At 40.2% G+C, this 20,493-nt stretch overlaps 2 protein-coding genes across 4 annotated transcripts in view; one reads left to right on the top strand and one right to left on the bottom strand.

The window, feature by feature from the left end:
- kcnj14 (potassium inwardly rectifying channel subfamily J member 14) overlaps positions 1-20,493 on the top strand; it is a 43,811-nt gene that overhangs the window by 8,534 nt on the left and 14,784 nt on the right. For 2 of the 3 annotated variants that reach the window (XM_088084466.1, XM_088084467.1), the window contains exon 1: positions 17,077-17,255. The exons of the other annotated variant lie outside the window; for it this stretch is intronic. The gene's annotated coding sequence lies outside the window, so the exon portion shown is untranslated. Of the gene's footprint in view, positions 1-17,076; positions 17,256-20,493 lie in introns of those variants that run through there. 3 annotated transcript variants of the gene reach the window in all.
- Positions 961-5,925, bottom strand: uts2r3 (urotensin-2 receptor 3). Its single transcript, XM_042504001.2, has 2 exons — positions 5,736-5,925; positions 961-4,314 (listed from the first exon to the last, which is right to left on the bottom strand). The coding sequence occupies exon 2, from the start codon at positions 4,264-4,266 to the stop codon at positions 3,133-3,135; it is 1,134 nt and encodes a 377-aa protein (XP_042359935.1). The 5' UTR covers positions 4,267-4,314; positions 5,736-5,925; the 3' UTR covers positions 961-3,132.

Below are 20,493 nucleotides of genomic sequence, written 5' to 3'. Positions count from 1 at the left end.
TGTTCACAACTTAAAGATATTCTGTTCACTCTCATAGAGGAGTAAAGAAACCAGAGAATATTCATATTTAAGAAACTTGAATTTAGAAAATTTCTTTTTTTTTCTCATAAAAAATATGGAAACCAATGAATTTATTATCAAATTAGTCGCTGATTAATTTAATAGTGGACGACTTATCGATGATTCATTGCAGCTCTTCTCAAATCTGTCCTGACCTTTTATTCTGAAGCTGCTGCCTGTATTTTAGTGAACATTTTTCCTTAATCCTCGGCTGTCCCTTTTTAAAGCCTTTTAATTTTCAATAGAAATAAGCAGAATAAAGCAGGAAATTAACAAATAATGGAGAAATATTGGAGATGATGTAACAATAGTCCCCTGTTGGACTTGAACCAGGGACCTTACAATCACATGGGCAGCATCTCTGACCCCTCGACCTCAAAGACGCCCCCCCCCAAAATAACACCATGTTTCTGACCAGAGCGCCATGCTTGTATGATACCACCCCGCCCCCTTTTTCCTCACTCCCTTTCTGTTAAACAACAATATTTGCTCATCTGCGTCAAAGAGCAGCAGGGTCTGCGATACAGCACAGTGCAGCCTTTGAGTCAGACAGACAGAGACGGGCCGCTGCTACAGGGAGACACGCAGACACCAGCCAGCGAGTGTATACACAAGAACGGGGAAGACCTTCCAGAGTCACTGACATGCTGACACAGACACACAAACAAAAGTATGAACACAACTCAAGGAATTTTCTCCGCTAGGAATCATTGTCTTTTTGTTTTTTTTAAGCGTACGCACCTTTAACACCTGCTTCTTCTGCCACTATTGAATTGTTTTCCAGTTTTTTTGAGTAAACTTCAGTTATGTTTTTTTTTGCATGACCAGAATAGTTACTTTCTCCCCCTTTTCACCCCAGTTAAAGATCCAATCACACAGTGAAATACACAAAGCATACTCTTTATTCAAGGCTATATATTATGTAATCATTATAAACATCATCAACACACGCTGACGCCATGCAGAGCGATGCATGATTCAAAAATAATAAGTACATTTTCAAACCCAACATGCAGGTCATGATTATAAAAAAAGTCAGTTGTTTTGGATATTTTAGGGTTCAGGGGAAGCAAACAAAAGACTGTTGACTCGTTCAAACATAATTCATTAAGTCAATAAACAATGTCTCAGAAAAATGTCCCGACGTGGGCCCGACCAGATACAGCCGGTTGTTCAAAAACAAACATTTTCTTTGATAGTTCTTGGAAAACAAGCAGAAGTGCATCAGGGTTTTTACTGGAAATGCTCATGTATGCGCAAAATACGGCATAAACTCTGCTCTCCTCATAATACTGTAAACAGTACAGGTTCTCTGCTGACTGTATGCATCATTCCTCTCCATTAATTTGATTTTTGATTTGATTTTATAGGAATTTAAAAGCACACAGTATAAAAAGAAACTAATTTTTTAACTTAAAGAAGTTAGAGACGAAGCTGCCTTAAAATTTGAAGTTTCTTGAATTTGGGAAGACAAGTTGAGGTAATTTTTATAATGTCAACTTGTCTTCTCAAATTCAGTCAAATAAAAAAAATGGCAGCCTGGACACTAACTTTTTTAACTTCAACAAATAATCTCGTTTTACAGTGCAATGACTCAAATGAGTATGGCAACAAAATGGCAACAAAATCCCAGAAGACAGCACAAGTTATACAACTACAGCTTTGGATTTTTAGAAAACGTCTGATTCAGTTTTTACTGCATCTGTTTCACTGAGACAGAGAGGGTGATTTGTTGCCTTATTTTTGTGGTGACATCACTGTTTCCTGTAGTGTTTAACAGCCAATCAAAATGCTCAAACCACAAAGAAGCCAAAGACTTGATTGATTTGAGATATTGTTGTTTTTTTTTTTTTAACAATTTTTTTTTTATTTGATTTGGGTTAATGACTGTTGTAACTGTTCATTTTAAAAAATGCCATTGTATTGATTTACCATAGACACAAGTTTTATCCATGGTGACGGACACTATCATTAACAGGATACTTTGCAGATTTTCGTGTGTGGAGATGAACTGTGGTAAACTTCCCTCAGTCTAATCATAGCCTACATATCCCCCCAAATGATGGTATTTTCCTGGCTCTCGCGCTGTTGCTCGACCTACAGGCTGTAATTCTGAATTTTTGTATTGCCCACCACCCTGCTGCTGCAGCAGAAACAAAGAGTATACAGCCGATCAAGAGAGTTACCCGCCCCTCTCTGTCAAACTAAGACTGAAATACGATCAGACAATAAAATTAGGCAGTGCTGATCGAATATAAATCAAGATTCTGTTGCTGTACTGCCTGTTTCTTTCCTAATATGATTGATGTGTTTAGCTGTAATAGCAAGACTTTGGGAACAGGAAGTGGGCGCCACACTGCGTCATGCACAGTGAACGCAGCGGCTGAAAAAATGGAGAACAATCGGTCAAACTAAGCAGAGCTGATAAAATATAAACCAAGATTTTGTTACAAAGTTGCCTATTTCTCACCTCAGATGTTTTTAAAAACATGTTTGAGCTTTCTGTTTAACTGTAATACGAGATCCGCCGCCATTGTTTGTGATGTCATCCATCAGCAGGAGCAATGCATTCTGGTAGTTGTAGGTTTTCTACTTATTAAGCAAGTGTCCCTTTTCTCTGTTTTCTCTCATCATGTAGCACAAATTTCAAAGCATTTGTGTCTTTCTTCACAGAGACGGCCTAGTTTAATGTGAAGACTCTCTTTATATCATTGAAATACTGAAAAAAAAATCTAAAATCAAATTATCGATATGTAAACTTGGCAATAAAAGAAACACTTTTTGATATGACCACTTAAGTTTGGGAAAGATTTTTAGTTCAAGCGTTAATTAGATGACACGTCTTACAGAGATTGTCTTTTTGATTGTCTCTGAACAGGAAGCTCTGTCACAACGCATTTATACAAAGTGCTATCATTAGCTTAGCATTGTTCTCTGACCTTAGTTTGCAGGCAAAGTCTAAATCGATGGTCTTTGGTGCCTATTATAGAAATCATGAAACGTTCATATACAGTACCTTTTCACACATATATGTACACACTAACATTGTCTCGACTGTTGGAGACAGAAACACTACTGCAGCGGACTGCTCTTGCGGCTGAGCTGATTGGCTGATGTCAGCGTCTGCCGGCTGCGTTTTCGTTTTCCAGTCAATAGTGTGTAAAAGAACGGATTCACGCAAGAGTTTCCATATGTCAGTCCTGTGAGGATACGATTCACTGTCACCTGCGTCCCCACTGGAACTGTCCGCAGCAGGTCGGGCTGGTAGAGAGGCAGCAGCTGCCAGATCCAAAAAGGGAGGAAGCAGGCCCAGAAGGCCAGGACGATACCGAGGATGAGGAGCAGGACTTTGGGTTTGGGGGCTCGGGGAGCAGTGCTGCTCCCGCTGGCCCAAGCCGGCCTGGTCTGAGACACCCAGTAAAGGCGACCGAGAGTTGCATAAAGTGCTCCGATGGCCAGCCCGGGACCAAGAATGCTGGTGCAGAAGAGCACGCTCAGGTACGCTTTGGAGCTCTGCTCGTCCCACGCGGGCACACACAGCTGGCCCTCCTGGTTCTCCCCATCCTCCAGGTGCAGCGTGATCATCATGGGCAGACTGAGAGCCACAGCCAGGCCCCAGGCCAGGCCCACTCGCAGCAGGCCAGAGGAGTTAGAAGAGGAGGTGTGCAGAGGATGGGCCACAGCTCGGTAGCGGTCCAGACTCATGATGGTGAGAGTGAAGATAGAGGCGTGCATGGTGAGGAGGTCGAGGCTCAGGAGGAGGCGGCAGCCGAGCTCACCGAAGGCCCAGCCGGACGCCAGGCTATCGTACACGATGAAGGGGGCGGTGAAAAGGTAGAGCAGATCAGCGAGAGCAAGGCTCAGCACCTGGAGGTAGAGAGAGGAGGAGGGGGAGGAAGAGGAGATGGGAGAGGAGGAAGGGGAGGAGGAGTTGGCGAGGCAGGATGGTACGGGTACTGTCATTAGGCAGCAGGTTGGTCCTGCTCGTCTTCTCCTGCTTCTCCTGCGCCTCAGGAGGAGGCCCAGAGTGTACAGATTTCCTGTGATGCCCAGCAAGGAGAGGAGGGAGAGGAAGGAGCAGAAGAGAGCTGTGGACGCCACGCTGGGTGACGGAGAGACGGAGGGAGAGGAGGAGGGAGCAGAGAAATTGGGGATGATAGGGAAGGTGTATGGGGAGGGTGGGGGCAAAGAGCCTGAGAGCTCCATGATGTGAATTGTTAAAAGTTTTGAAAATTTGCAGTCAGTGAATATTGTCTTTTAAAGTGCAAAGAGAAAGATGTGGAGATAGAGAGAAGGGAGGTGGGGTGGGTCAAAAGTAAGAACAAAAAGATATTTTGTTAGTTTCATCAATACTTTTCTCTTCTTCTTTGTAGATTTTTTATTTGTTAAATAAGCAAAGCAAAGCTAAAACTGATGTGGATCTCTGAGGGATTTTAACGTGAATCATGACACCAGATAAAGAAAATAAAGTCATATAAACATGTAGCCGAAATGAAAATGTCAGCAAAACCAGGATGGTTTATGTTTTAGCAGAAACCTGCTCCGGTTGGCACAGCCTTTACAGTTTTATAGTTTCACAGGGAGCCAGGCGAGGCTGTCATGGTTTTAGTAAAATAATTGGATTTTCAGAGGAGGAGGGCTCCAACTGAAGGCTGTAAATCTTCAAACCTCAGAAGCCTGTTCCTCCTGGAGGTCAGCATTTGGACAACAATTAGGATAATTGAGAAACACTGAAGAGTGACTTTTTTTCCCGTGTAAACAAATCTTAAATGGTTATGTTTTAGTTTATATATCTGGGTTCATGTTGTGCGTATTTGCGCACCGGTGGTTTGGATGTGGAGCGGTGCATGAAAATCTGCCGAGTCAGTGGATGGTACAACGAGGCGGACGGACAAGTTTTAACTTTATTTTCTATATTTTAATTTCAAAGGAAACTCACATTTTTGACAGTTTCCGTTTGCCCCAGAAGATGACAGCGGGATTGTATCTTACGATGCCTTTTTGTGATATGATTTTGTCAGTTTTGAGACATGCTTCATACTTTTAGACGATGACTGATGATTTTCTGCAGAAATGCAATCAGAGAGATCAAAGCAGACGCGGGGTGCCTGACAGAAACGGCCTTTTTGACACATGGTGACCCGGCCTGCACCGGGGTTAAGAGCTACTGTTGAACTGCGGAGGAGCAGCCGAACCCCCGCGGAGCCGCGCGCCTCCATACGTTACCGGCTCTCTTTAAATAACAGCTGTGCTAGAGGCCCATTCAGGACAGGGCATTAACATTAAATCAGATTGTCTTTAAACTGCTAAATGCAACTGTTTGCATGCATTTTTATTGAATATTTTCCTTAAAAAAAACCTTGCAACCCAAGAGCTACATAAATCCACAGGAAAGCCGATTCAGCATAAATTTGGCTAGACCGCGCTGTAAGCAATAAACAGTTTTAGGCGATTAGAAATAGAATAGTTTCACGCTGTAAATACTGCGATTCGTTATTCATATTTTAATGCATGAGAAACACTTTATTGTTTCATATCGGCCTATGTTTTGGCCCTAATCGGCGCTAAAGAAAAACCTGCAATATAGACAATAATCCATATTTCTATAGATCTAATCACATGCATGGTCGCACAATAATCTTTATTTTTATTGTCATTATTTTATAAAAACTTACCTAAAAGAGTTTGATTCCAGGTGCTGTAAAAATAACATCCCATGGATTTGTTTGGTGGAAAAACTCAGTTCCCATTTTGAAAGATCCTCTGAATTCTTGAGTCTTTAGATGAGGATTATTTATCTGCATCAGGAGGAGAATATATGGTGACATTCAGCCTGCAAACTTCTCTGCTGTCTGCCCTGCTCACTGCAGTCTTTCATGTGTCTGCGTGAAGGGGGAGAGGAGTGTGTGTGAGTGGAAAGGGGGTGGGATGTGGTGCTGAGTGAGGGGTAATGAATATTAATATGAACAGGGGTCCAGGGAGACCCCAAGTTTGCATTCATTTAGTACAGAGCAGCAACAGAATATATGACAATGACCTCCCTAATCATGTATTTCACTCTCCAGCAATTGATGTAGGGAGCAATAACAGGAAGAGTCTATTTTGCCATTTTAAATGAGGTTTGCGGTTGAAATCAGCTTGTCATTAAAATAATACAGAATCAATGTTAAAGGCATTTAAAACTTATCATAATTACAGCCCCTTTCCATTGCTTTAATTTATGACCACTGCTCAGCCCGCAGCTGCTCTGACTAGCGGCAGAAGAATTTAACATGCAGATAAAGCTAATATTAGTGTGTGTTTTTAAATTCTTATAGTTTATAGCCATGTTTGAGGGGATTTACAGTAAGTTTGATCACACTTTGATGACTCTCTAATGGTTATAATACCTTTGAGCCAGGCATAAATCTCCCAGTGAACTCACTTCCACCAAAGTCAAGCCCATAAATGGTATTGTAACATCATTTTTTTGGCAAATAATCCATTGCTGTATAAGTCAAAGACATGGCCACTGCCATTTAAAATTTATTATGATGGATTTACAAAACTTTGCTTTATTCAGTAACAACACTGTTAATGTACTTTTATGTATACTTTAAAGAATGTAGAAGATAAACTATAGAATACATAAGTAAATGAAAGTCTTTTTTAAAATGACTTCTATTGCCTCTTTTTTTAGTCGCTCAGCAATAAGGTAAACCTTGTTATTGCCAGTGGCATTAAAATCAAAATGACGTGTTTATGGTCGTCCATAATGCAGATCCAAATGGCGATTTAAAGAATCACACTCTGAGCTCCTGTGACCCTTGATAATAGTGCGAAAGTGGATAAAGGGCCATTTAAAGGGAAAGTTCACCTATTTTCAAAAGCTATGTTTGTTCTTCCTGTGGTCAAAAACATTCAAATAGTATTAGCACACATGAACAAATCTGAAATTCATAACCTAGAGAACTGTAATTTAAATTTCTGTTGTTGTGGTGTATAAAGTATAGAGCTGCTCCGTAGACAGTGAATGGGGAAAGATGTTGTAGATAACCCTCAGAGCACACAGGTGAGTTTTGTGAGTTTATGGGTGTTTTTTCTGTTTCATAACTGAGAACGATTGTTCGAATTACCGTTACATTGCGCTAATTACAATTACTTCTGGGTAGACAACTGGCAATTGATTTCAGCTGCGTCCACGACAGCAGTCTCCCATTCATTGACTGCGGTTATATGGACATGATTAATCTGTTTCTGAGGCTTATTCTGGTTATGATCATATTTGGGATATGGTGTTTATATGAGGACAGAGAAATTGAGTTATTCACAAGCCGCGTATACATCTCTGTTTCTTTCAGAGCACTTCGCCCAAGCTTTGTCTCTCATAAACAGAATTTGCCGTTTACATGCTTAAACACATAAACAGAGTACTCCAAAAACCGGATCATAAACGGGTTATTCATGTTGTTGTAAACGCTCTGATTTTCTATGAAGCAGTTCCAGATTTTTACCCTATGACATCACAGTTTTGAGACATATTTTTATGGTTTCTAGCTTTGGGAGAGAGAAGCGCATGTTCACAAATACTGACTTTCCTCAGCCTTTATTTGGTATTCCCCTTAATGGGTTAAAACCTGAACGGTTCTATCAGTAAAAGAATAACACGTGATCTGTGGTTCCCTTTTGGACTCTGGAGTGTTTTTCTTTAATCTACAACCTAAATTCTTGATAAACACAAAGAGTGGGTCAGGGAATATTTATTGGATTAGTGGTAATAGAAACCACCTCTGTCACCCGAAGGTCGTGAGGTTACTCCCCCGTAAGAGAAACAGGTCAGTCAAGAGCCATGGCAGATTGTCTTGGACATGACCTTGTGTGTACAGAGATCTCGATTTCTGTTTGATACCCGAAAAATGTAAGCACGAATATGAAACTGCACCGTTTAGTCTAACAGTGAGATTGAGTTTGACTCTGCAGAGTTTAGACTCTCTGTGGGACGGGCAGAGAGACGAACGGACCGAGCCAGCATATCACTGGTTTGCTGTCCTTTCATGACGCACTGCAATAACTAATGCACTTCAACTTTGACCCAATGTCAATACCACATCAGCTCATGTTCAAACACAAGGCGCCTCGCACCCCCACCGGGGATTTATACGATGATTTGGTGTTTAAATTATAGAGGAAATTAATTATCCAGCACACTTGCCTGTATCAACATTTTTCCATGTCAGAGAAAAGTCTAACTGGTAGATCTAATAAGTGCTCTGACTTAAAGCTCTGACAACATAAACGGGTCTTTCAGCAGTTATCAAAAGCAACTTACAGTTGCCTGTTATCCGCCGAGTTGTTTTTGGCCCGGCCGTCGTCAAACCCACAGCTGCGGTTTGCCAGCTTCAAGGGGCTGAACAACTTGGAAATGATTCAGTTGTGACTAGCCAGTAAAATGTGTCGGCTGTACGCCTCATGTTGGTGGCGGGGAGTCCACGTTGTCTGCTTCATACATGTGCTGGCGTACATAAGATAGACAGAGACAGGCTGTAAAGATGAGAGAGGGACGGGTGGAAGGGGGGGACATACCTATCCCCACGGGGTGTGAGGAATTTGAACAAATACCTGGCACAGGCATGCCAAAATAGGAGAGGGGGGAGAGGAGCGTGGAGGTATTAGGAGCCGAGGCTCCCTCGCACAAGGACACAGACAGGTAGAACAACTTATTAGATGGAAATTGAGAGGGAGGCTTTAGTGCCAAGGTGGCAAAAAAAGATTTGATGAAGTGATATCAGGTGCTCTGTACGTCTCACATTTATAGGAGTGGAAAAAAGGAGAAACAGTATGTACCGTGACATTTGGGAACGGATATTGCTTAACTTTAACATGGAAAAACAGGAGTGGAGTGGAACAGAGACTGAAAGAAGTCTGAGCGCTGTGCTGTTTATTTGTCTTTGTCAGAACACATCAATCTCAGTCCGTGCAGACACTTTATATAATTTCTAATTACATTTACCTGAGCTATGGGCTTTGTTGTGGCGCTCTGACCTGCACTGCTTGTGTTTTCCCACTTAATTATTCTGCATCCATCTTTAGTATGCAAATATAGGAGATGAAAGCATAGAAAAATTACTCATTCACTTTCTTGTGGTGATTATGAATGACTTTTAAAATGAGGACATAGTCGGTGATTATACTTGTATTCAAAAGGATCGGCTGTGTAGTTTATTAATTGCCAACATGATAAACTGTATTGCTATAACAGTATTGGTGGTTTATTTGATTAATTCAATTTTTTGTTTGCATTTTAGGTTGTTAAATGAGTATTTCCTGCCAATAGTCTGCCCTTAAGTGCAGTATGGTTAATTTTGTGTATGTAGTCATTTTTTAAAAATATAACCAGGCTTATAACTGATTATATCACTGACTGTAACTATTATTTACGGTTCTGTATGCAAGGCTGTAGGTTTTATTTCAACATTGCAGGGACACATGAAATGGTACGTTTGAGCGCCCTCCAACAGAAAGATTTTCAGCATTAAAAACCTAATTTCCTGCACTCTGGTGAAAGTATGTGCACACATTTGTACCTTTTCTGCATCAATTTATGGTGTAATTGTCCTTAATTTTGTCAAAATAAAAGTCCCCTGTTTTTAAGTTTTTCCTGGAGGTCAAATGCACATGTTCTTTCTATAGAAAGTATATGCCTATGTCTGTATGTGACATTCAGACCATTATTACCTGCAAAACACTGTCTGCTATGTAAAGGTATAGTGGTGTGTGAGACATCTTGAGCAGAGAATGAAGTCATGATATGTCTGTGTGTGTTGTAATTGGAGCTTCTCTGTGGTTTGTTGTGGTAATCTGATCAGGCTGCATGTGACTGGCACTGACTGTGCCTCCAATTTGCACTATGCTCATACAGTGGTTATCGTCAGTATCGGGATGGCGTCATTTTGGAAGCATAGCATCCACCCTCGAGTTCCTGATTAACCATGTTAGCTCTGTTTATGGAGTTAGCACCATTGGCTGCTAGCTGCAAACCCAGCCACCTCCGTGTTGTGTGCCGACATCTCATACGCTCTGAATTTAGAGCCCCTTTAATATTTGTTTGCTAAGATATCATCAGCAGAAAAACACATACATCCCAGAATCCAATGAAGTGGGTGCTTGATAGATGAAATATCATGCAGAGAAGAAACAAATAGATCTGCACATAAGTAGCTTCAGTTTAAAGGATTTCGAGTCGACATTTTGGTGATTTTTTCATTAGTGTGAGGAAGAGCTCACAAAAGACATCACAGCTTTAAAAGCCTTTCAACAGGAGCTACTTGGTGTGACGATCTGTGTGTTTCTACTCTGCAAAATATAATCAGCCCCATCAGATATTCACTACATACAGGGACTATAAATATCTATTGGCAATTAACTTCTGATTATTTTCTTTATTATTTGTTTAGTTTATAACATGTAAGAAAATAGTTTTTAAAAAACCCAATATCCATTTACAATTGTCAAAACAACAGTCTAAAACCCTCAATTACTCTGTTTACTTTGACAAAACACACATAGCCGAAGCATTCCTGCTTGGAAAATGACTTTGACAATGACAGTTATTTTTCTGTTGATCAACTAATCAATGAATCAATTCAGCCTCGTTATATACACAGCAGCAGCTGCAGTATCGCAGTTGAAACCTGTAACAACGTGACTGTGACGGTGAATGGATTACACCGGAGTCTAATTGGTGCATTTCATTATACTAATTGTGTTCTTGTCAGATAGAAATGTTTTATACCACATATTGTGAATTCTGTGGTTTCTGCACTTGAACTGTCAGGACATCGTGAGGCCAAAGCTTCCCTGAGGTGTCTTTGTGCTACTGGGAGTTCACAAGAGGTTGAGCTTGTAAAAACAAAATGGAGCTTGAGATCACACTCACACTCCCCCAAAAAAACAGTCTTTATTATTCTGTATATCTTCATCTATTTATGCAGCCCACCCAAATGAAGGGGCCGTAACATGTCCAATCAGTGGGTAGTCACAGCTTGACGAATGCCCCAACGCGTAAACATTAACAGCTCCCTAACCTTTTCCTGGCCGTCCTTGCTTTCTCCATTCATTTCATTAATTAGCTTACCCAATTTCGTCCTCGGTATCGTTGTCTTGATTAAATGGGCGGACATTTTCTCGTGTGTGACAAATGGTTGTTGGACCAGGCTGATTCACAACTTGTGATGAGTTATTGATCCCCCTCCTCCCTCAAGCCAAGAGTTTGTACTGTGTGAGTACATGGAGAGATTTAAGGTGGTTATGCACCCACATTTACCTCAAGTCATTCGTCCTGTCCTTTTTTTTCCATACATTGCTTTGTAACAAATATATTTAAGACATAATTTACATGCTTCTATCTGCTTTTTGAATAAGTAAAATGTGATTGTTTGAATGGTGATTTTAAGCAGTTTTATTCTAGGTATCATTGGGCAAACATCTCATGACAAACTTTGACCATATTGTAGTTTCAAGTGGTCAAATTCAACTTATGCAGCTCCTTTTGGTTCTGTTTTCAGGCTTTGTAAACTGTAGGCTGTAAGGGAGACTTTGGCCAATCGCAGCTTATTTCAGAGAGAGGGCTGTCCTACAGAGTGCCGAAGGAGAGGTGTTTTTATGAAGGAAGGACCTGGAGGCTACTGTCGCCCTGGTTCCTTCGTCAAAAAGCCTACGGGATTTCTATTGGATTTTGGATTCATGCAGAAAATAAGCTCTGCGGCAAACCAACAATTCTCATACTCGCACATTTGGTTCAGCTAGATAATCTTAACAAAACCATCTTCAGGATTTTTTAAGCCGTAATGTAATCACCAGAAGTAAAAAGCTAATGCTAGAGTAAAGCGAACTACACTTTGGGCACGACGCCACCGCTTCGAGGCAGTAAAGCCGTGTTTGGTGTGATGACGTTCTGTAGTCTCATTTAGCTGCTTGTTAGCTTTTTTAAGGACACATAAAAGTGTCAAATTTCGCGAGTAGGGGTATTTCCTGACGTATTTTATGTCGCAGAACAAAACGCGAAAGTCCATTCAGCTTGTGTTAATCACAGCCCTTATTTAAGGCTTCTAACCAAAAACCCATTCGAAAAACTCACCGACTTTGAGACGAAGAAATTGGTGCTGAAATGCAAACTTATTTGCGGGTTTTTGGACTCATTAGGCTGGAGATATGGTTGCTGTTGACTATGCTTGATGGCTGCCATGCGTCCCCTGCGTTGGTTTGGTGCGTCGGCTCTGTACGTCCTCAAGAGTAACGCAACGTGAATGCGAGATGCAGTATGTATGTAAACAGCAGGGGCAGTGTGGACGCCGAGCGGATATGACATAGTAAACAACACAAGAGACACGTACTCCCCATTGTCCCATTGATTTAAAGTCCTGTCAGTACCACTGACAATGATGCCGCTTTTTCAGCCTTGATCTCAGCGTTAACATGATAGTAACCTCCTCTAGTGTTTGCAACGCCTGTTGTTTAAATCCCACACATCCGGCACTTGTATATGGCCTGAGCTCTCTTGTGTGCCCTCTAGAGGTATTCTCCAGTAACACACATCACGCAGAGGCAAGTATAAATACAAGAACGCGTATGACGCAGCCAGACTGTTTTCACTAGGCATATTTTATATCCGCAGTTTCAATTTGCACCATTTGAGGGTTCATTGAAACCAGCCTAATGAAATAAGATTAAAAAAATCAGTGAAATAAGATTGAATAAATCACTGTATGGGAAACACTGGCTTACTGTATGAAGCATGTGCATATTACCGTGGTCGTCTGGTGGGAGGGGCTTAGGACGGAGAAGGGAGAACTGCAGGAGGAGGTTATATTTCCAGAGTTCTGCCAACCCCAGCTTTAAATGATTAGTCGACAGAGAAAATTGTCAGCTATTTTGATAATCACAGCTTAATTTTCAAGAAGAGTAACTGTTTCCAGCTTCTCAGATGTAAATATTTTCTCGTTCTCTGAGTTTTAAATGACAGTGAATACAGTGAAGTGAATATCTGTGGGTTTTAGACTGTGGTTTGAATAAAATAGGACATATTGGGATGTTGCCACAGGCTTTTAAAAAATTGTGATGGGCATTTTTTGCTATTTGGCGGTATTCTGTCGATCAAACAAATATTTAAATGATTATTCAAGAAAATAATCAGCAGTTGAAATCAATAATGACAAAAACAACTGATCTCATTTTAGGTCTGGTTGGCCTTTTTCCTTTGATTCAGCAGTATTCTTGACCTGAGAGGATCTGTTGACCTGCGCACACTTTGAGCTTGATATCTAGTTTTTAGCGAGTGCAAGTCTCCTGACGCCTCGTCTGATGTGCAGGGGATCTGTGATCTGCGTTGGCCCCTGAAGTGAGTCTGCAGAGGGCAGGCACCACACATTGAACCAATATGCGCTTATCCCTGAAATCACGGTGCATTAGATTTGGACCTCGTGTGACCATGACAAAATCTGGAACCTGTTACAGGACACTGAGCCTGACTTTGCTGCTCCATCTGCAGAAATCATATCAGCCTTCCACAGGCGGCACATGAAACGTTATCACTGCAGCCAGCAGGGGAATCGACTCTGCTCACTAAGCAGGACAGTTTAGTAATGCTCTTCCCATGTTTTATTCTGAATACTTGTCAAAACTAAGTAATGAAATCAACTTTTAAATCTTAAAACACTTCTTTTATTCATAAGAAACTCCCATTAACACTAAAGACACGTGTTGCATGCTTCACGAACCACTTTAACCTCGTCTATAAAACCAAATGTGCAAGCAGGCATTGTTTCTCTCATGTCGTCCCTGTTTAGCATCTTTTAAGTCGTAAAACACCCTAAGGTGTGAAGTTGTGGTCCTTTAATGTCTGCACAGCTGCTGGTTTCAAATCTTGGCTTGTAATTAGGCCCTCAGTAACCAGGTGTGTAGCCTCAGGTCAATCTGCAGATTAGCTAATCACCAGTTTAGAATGAAAACTTTTAAGTCCTTAACATTAACTGCTGGCTCACTCACGGATGCCAAAAATTGTTTTAATCTGCCCACTGGTGGCTCAGCATCAGTATTGCATCCCCACATACTCATCCAGTAATAACAATGAACTAATTACTGCAGTGCTCAAGTGAGGCCACACACTGGCTTGAATCTAGAGTCTGCAAGGATAATCCCCTTCCTCACTTTGCCACCCTGCTGCAAATATTCCTGTTAAATGATGAAACCAAAGTCAAGAAAGCTTCATATCAAGTTTCCAAATGACTGCAGCACATTAAATGATTCATTGTAAATGCCACTCTGTAAAGAAGCCACGACTGAAGCTAAATAGTGGAAATGTGGGCTCACTGTTGAGCTGTTAGAAACGAGCGCCGCTGGTGTTTTTATGCTTCATTACCAGTCAAATAAGTAAAAAGGAACGTTTGGTCCCAGATGAACATTTCTCATTGTTTATTTTAAGCTGCATTGGCTCCAACGGTTTACCACAATCAAATCAAGTCAAACACTGTTTAAATAAGACAAGAACATCCAGTCACGGTAAACACAGATGACCACATTTTAAATGTTTTTTTGCCTTTCGTTGGAGGATTTATAGCAGAGAGAAAGGCAGAAAGAACAGAAAGAGAGAGATGGTAATAAAATCTGGAAGTAAAAAAAGTATAAAAGTATACATTTTTATGCCAGTACAGGTTACTTTAGATGGAGAGGGACATGAAACAAGGGTCTCAGACTGCATTTGAACAAGGGACATTACAGTTCATGGTCAGCACCTTAAACCCCTAAAGGGACGACTCTGGTAACGACAAATCGCCAGAATAATTGTTGGCATTGCCTGGTTCCTAAACCACAAATATACATTTGTACGTTTAATATGTTAAATTTGATTCGTATGTAGCAGATGAGTTAAAGTACTTGTTTTGTTTAAACCCAAAAACCGACCAGAAACGCCTGACATCTCTTTAAAAATGCCCTGTTTTATTGCCACAAACATGGCTAGAGATGCCTGATGTCTTATTAAAAATACCTGGTTTTGGGGCGCCAGGTGGCTCAGTGGGTAGAGTGGGTGCCCCATGTACAAAGGCAATGTCCTTGTTACAGTGGCTGCGAGTTTGCTTCCGGCTTGTGGCCCTTTGCTGCGTTATCCCCTCTCTCTTGCCCCTTTCAAGCGCACATCCTTTCCTATCAAATAAAGGCAAAATGACAATAAATATTGATAGTTATAAAAAAATTTGAAATTGGTTTTGTCACCACAAACACGGTTGGAAATACCTGAACTTCTGGCTTAAAATATCCAGTTTTGCACACGAAAACAGTTGGAGAGGTCCCAGCATCTGGTTACAAATATCTGGTTTTGTTGCCACAATCAAAGCTGTAAATGTCCTAATGTCTCGTTAAAAATCTGGTTTTGTCACCATGACCATGGTTGGAAAGGTCCTGACGTCTTGTTAAAAATGCCCAGTTTTGTCACCACAAACATGGCTAGAAATTTCTCAACATCCCGTACCCAGTTTTGTCGTTGTTGGTCTCGAAACAGCGGTCTGCAGAACTCATCTAATATACATTTAATCTAAACTACGTTAAGTGAGTAGTGTAAATGTAACACATGTAACATATCCGTGGTTTGCTGAAACACATGATACCGGCGTTTTATTCTGGCTACTGGCGACTCTACTAAAATTTTAATTTAAAAAAAATAGCAATAAAATTAAGTTGTCATGTTGATATCATCAAAAACACTTAAAACATTATTCGAATACTTTCCTGCCATGTTTAAACTGATTCTCTGTGCATTGAACAACAAAATATAATTTGCAGGTACTGTTTTTAAAGCTCATGTCTTTCTGTTCATCCTCTAAGTGAATGACATCATCGTCCCTCCCCACATCACTTTCTCCCTCACTTTCTCTCTGCCACTTCCTCCCGCACAGTTTTCCATGGGTCAATTACAATTAGTGTTTTTACCAAACACTTATGCAATTTAAAACCACACAGGGTGCAGATTAAGATTATCCTCCTGTGTTTTATAAATAAATGCACAGGGGGTTTGATATCCGAATGTTTACATGCTGATGTTGTTGGATTCTGCTGACTGTTGTGGCTGCTGCAGTATGATGCTCCTTGACCTCGATCATCTCCAATCTGATCCTTATTTCCATAGAATGACAAAGCTCATGACATCATAGGTCACTTCTTGGGTGGCTTGACTGAGATTAAATCAGATTAAGTATTAGTAAACACACACTGTCGCTCTGTCTCTCTCGCTGTCTCTCCCACACACACACACAAACACACACGCACTAATCTGGCTGCATGGTCACTGGTTACTTTGTCTCTCGATCGTTCTCTCTTCGTCTGTCTGTCTGTCTGTCTGGCCTTCAAATTCATATTCAAATTAGCTTTATTGGCATTTATTGACCAAACCCTGTTCGATAAGGCTCTCAGTGTCTCTGACTGACAAACACACACACACGGACAAAAACACATTCATAAAACCCGTCATAAAATGTTAACATCAGTTTCTACAATAATACCTTTTCTTTGTAGAATTATTTTATTACATTTTATTCATTATTCACAGTCAAATCCAACTTTTAAAAAATCATTGTTACAGAACTGTAGCCTGACATTTAAAAGTGCAAAACAGCACAAATAAGAGGTTAATAAATGGATAGAAAAATTGAATATTATAAAACAAAATTTGCTCACAAATATATGAAGTTAGATTGATCTGAAAATGATATTTTCTTATTTTTAAATAAAAAGATAATTATTATTTTCTTTATTGAATTACAAAGTGTTTAACTATTTTTATACAGATTGACTTAAAATGAAAATAAGTCTATTCTTTTTTACTTTACTGAAACTAAATGACAAATAATTCGTGTGTATCAAACATCTAAACTGTAATTTAACATTGATTAATCAGACAGGATGGTGTGACAAGGTCACGCTGGCAGTCCGGAGAGGCGCGTGGGAGTCTTTGATTGGGGACAGATAGCATCGCAACGTGAGCGCGCTCATCCGCCACCTGAGGGCACGCGGACAGTTAACGGGACCGCCAGCAAGGGACAGCTCGCGCGCGGGTCATAATCAGCGTCCTTTTCTTTTTAAATTTAACCGACCGACCGTTAAATTCGGTTAAAGGAGAAACTGAGAGTAAACTGACGTCGCTGAATTAACGGGGAGGAAAACAGCCGGTAAGTGCTGAATGAATTTAACTGCGCAAGAAGTTGTCAAAGCACCACTTCTGCTTCGAAATTGATTTTTGTATTTTTATTTCATCGATGTCATGTGGCAGTTGTGTGTGTCCGGAAGCAGCCTGATAACTTGAAGTGCTTATTTAAAGGCAGGTGAACTCGTGCTTTTTAACTGATTAAAAAAACAAACAAACAAACAAACAAAAAAAAACATCGGACAAAGATGATGCAATTTTAAACATTTATCTAGGTGGCACCTTAGTGACACTGTTGTAATCCTTAATGTTACTAATGATTAAGATCGTAGAGTTGCTTTGAGAATGGAATATAATTCTTTACAAATACAATATTAGTGCTTCTTCACCAAAAAGATGCTCAAACTGTTTTTCTTCCATGCTTAAAATCCATTTTATTTAGGAAATTTCAAGCACTGCATTAGCTTTTGTCTATTTTTTCATTAGCTGGTGCTGTGTGGGACTGGAGGATGAATAAAAAGATGGTGCTGTTAGGGGAACAGTGAACTGTGAGGCTCTGACAGAGGGAGTACTGAGCAGATGAGGTGGCCAGAGAACTTGGTGTGCCCTGATGATTTAGACCTTAATCCTTTTTTGGTTTTGTGAGCTGTGATCTGATAGAAAACACAGCTGTATTTTTAAATAGGTTCATAGTCATGTGGCGTTTCTGAAATGGAGAGACAAAACACAGTAGGCCTACACATGCATCTAGATTTTGAGAGGATGCTTGCTTGCTTGTTTCTTTACAAAGTGCAGTTTAAATGAAATGGCAAGACAGTGCTGGGTTTTTTTCCCAAGGAGGCACACAGGGTAAATACCAAAGTACAGGATTATAAAATGACAGCAGTTTCTCCAGATTGTTGTCTTGTTAAAGGTGCTCATGGTTTTATTTTGTAATACTGGTCAACATCTATCTTTGTAAATGTTGATAACATTTAGGGCACCATTATTTAAAAAAAGTTATTTTATCAATGCATTGCATTGAAGGCAGTTAGCAAGTAAATGTTATAGCTAATGATGTGAAATGGTACTCCAGAAATTTTGTGTCGTACTTCCAAAAAAATTAAATCAATAAATAGTCTAAAATCATCAGAGAACCCTAGTGATGAGTCCTAAATAGGGGTTGACAGATTATTGGCCTGTTCGATTATTGGGGCCAATATTTGGCATTTTGCCAATTATCTGTGTAGGCGTTTTATTTTAATGGTAGCCGATAAGATTAGTTAATGAAAAAGTGTGAGTATTACATTCAGTCAATACAAGCTTGAGAGACTTTCACGTTTTGTTCTATGACAAAAAAATGTCAGTAAATACCCCACTCGTGAACTCTGAAGCTTTTATGTGTCTTAAAAATACGGCCGCTATCAAGTGACTAAAGTAGCCAACAGTCGTCATCACGCTGCACCGGACATGGCTTTACAGCCTTGTAGCTGTGGCGTTGCGACCATATTGTAGTTCGTTTTAGCCTAGCAATGGCTTTTCATTTCTGGTGATTACATTTAGGCTTAAGTGGTGGTCATTTGCGAAGATTATCTTGCTAAACAAAATGTGTAAGTATCATACTTTTTTTGCCGCAGTTTATTTTCTGCAGTGATCAGATATCCAATGGAAAAATCCCATAGGTTTTGGACGAGGGAATCAGGGCGACATTAGCCTCTGGGTTGGTCTACAGAAAAACATCATCCCCGGGGTGCTTTATAACGCAAAAGCAGAGATACTTTAAGTCCCTATTATGGGTGAAGCTCCAAAAATCCTGGATCCTACACCTCCCATAATACAACTCGACAGCACATTTTGCTAGATCCGCCCTGCCTGGTAAACACACACTTCTTTCAGACGTCATGCCCCACTCAGTTTGTAGTGTCTTTCTTTATTCCATAAGTAGATTGCAGTTTCTTTATGATATGTTTCAAAGTGCAATTTTTTTTCCCTGTTAAGCCACTTTAATTTATGATTTTGAAAAGAGGAAAGATTTTTAATATAGTTTATTATGATATGTCCTTTTGTGATGCAGTATTTTACATTTAGACTGCAGTGTGTGGCGTCCTTATACTCCATACGTTTTACAGTAACTGCTCTGATGTTTGCATGTGGCATTCATTTTTAATTTTTTCAATCCAAGACCATTTGACATTAAGATTATGACACGTTTACATGCCAAGGCTTTCCCTGATAAGCGGGGCAAAAATGCTACAAATCAAACCTAATGTTCAATGCATTTACACAATATTTTGTACATACACACATTTTAAAAATTATTAGCACCAGAAACATCGTATAGTGTGAGTGCGTCTTGAATCACCTGCGGTGTGATACTACTGTTACCACGGGCAGTTTACAGTACATGTGATGTCAACACCGAAGTGTACCTTGTGATTAACATCCCATGTTTGTACTGTATTTTAAAAGAAAATATCTACAAATAGCGTCACTCTTTTGTGCTACTCTTAGGCAGATTGGGTTAAAGCTGTTGCAGTCATATGTCGTAGATGTGTGCAGTGGTGTGGCGAGATCTCTGGGGAGTGGTGAGCTTGCAGTAAAAGAGTGCACCATGATTTTTTTTTCGTCCCACAAGTTGATTATAAATACAAAACTTCATTCAGTACATACTAATACAACAGATAAATTGCTGATGCAAGGTGAGGCTGGAGCCCTGTAGTCATGCATCATGTTGAAATTTTTAAAGATGTTTCTTTATGATAACATCTGGACAAAAAGTTTCTGTGACAGTGAACTTCATTTACTGTGTGAAGACTGAATGAGTTTATGCAAGTATTTCCAAAATATGTAATAGCTGAGATGTAAGAAGAGAGCTGTAAAATGTCACGAAGATGGGTGTAATTTAAATAATCAAATTATTCTTGATTGCATACTTCTCTCTTTTCTGAGAATTTTCTTAATTAGAAAGGAGCTGCGCAGCGTTTTAACCAGCACATTGCAACCTGCACCATCTTAACTCAGCAGATTAACATTTAGTCGTCATCACACAAATGACCTCGATCACTGCACACAGCTGACGGAGGGACGGCAGCGGAAAAGTTTCAATTAGATGGAATAAGGCCTGGTGCCAAGATGACTCCACACTTGTGCTTATTATCAGACGTTTTCATAACAGTGTGTGTGTGTGTGTGTGTGTGTGTGTGCGTGCGGGGGATTGGTCATCAGTGATTTCCAAATGTTTTTCCTCCTCAGAGCGCACAGTATTTAAAGGAGTACTTAAACCA

Source organism: Plectropomus leopardus, chromosome 11 (assembly GCF_026936395.1).
Source record: "Plectropomus leopardus strain MGB_pleo_1.0 chromosome 11, ASM2693639v1, whole genome shotgun sequence".
NCBI classification, from domain to species: Eukaryota; Metazoa; Chordata; class Actinopteri; order Perciformes; family Serranidae; genus Plectropomus; species Plectropomus leopardus.
Note: the sequence above shows the minus strand (reverse complement) of the source record. Positions and strands in the feature narration are given on the sequence as shown.

Excerpts from the sequence above, each read along its gene's own strand:
- uts2r3 (XM_042504001.2), bottom strand. The coding sequence starts at position 4,266 with ATGGAGCTCTCAGGCTCTTTGCCCCCACCCTCCCCATACACCTTCCCT.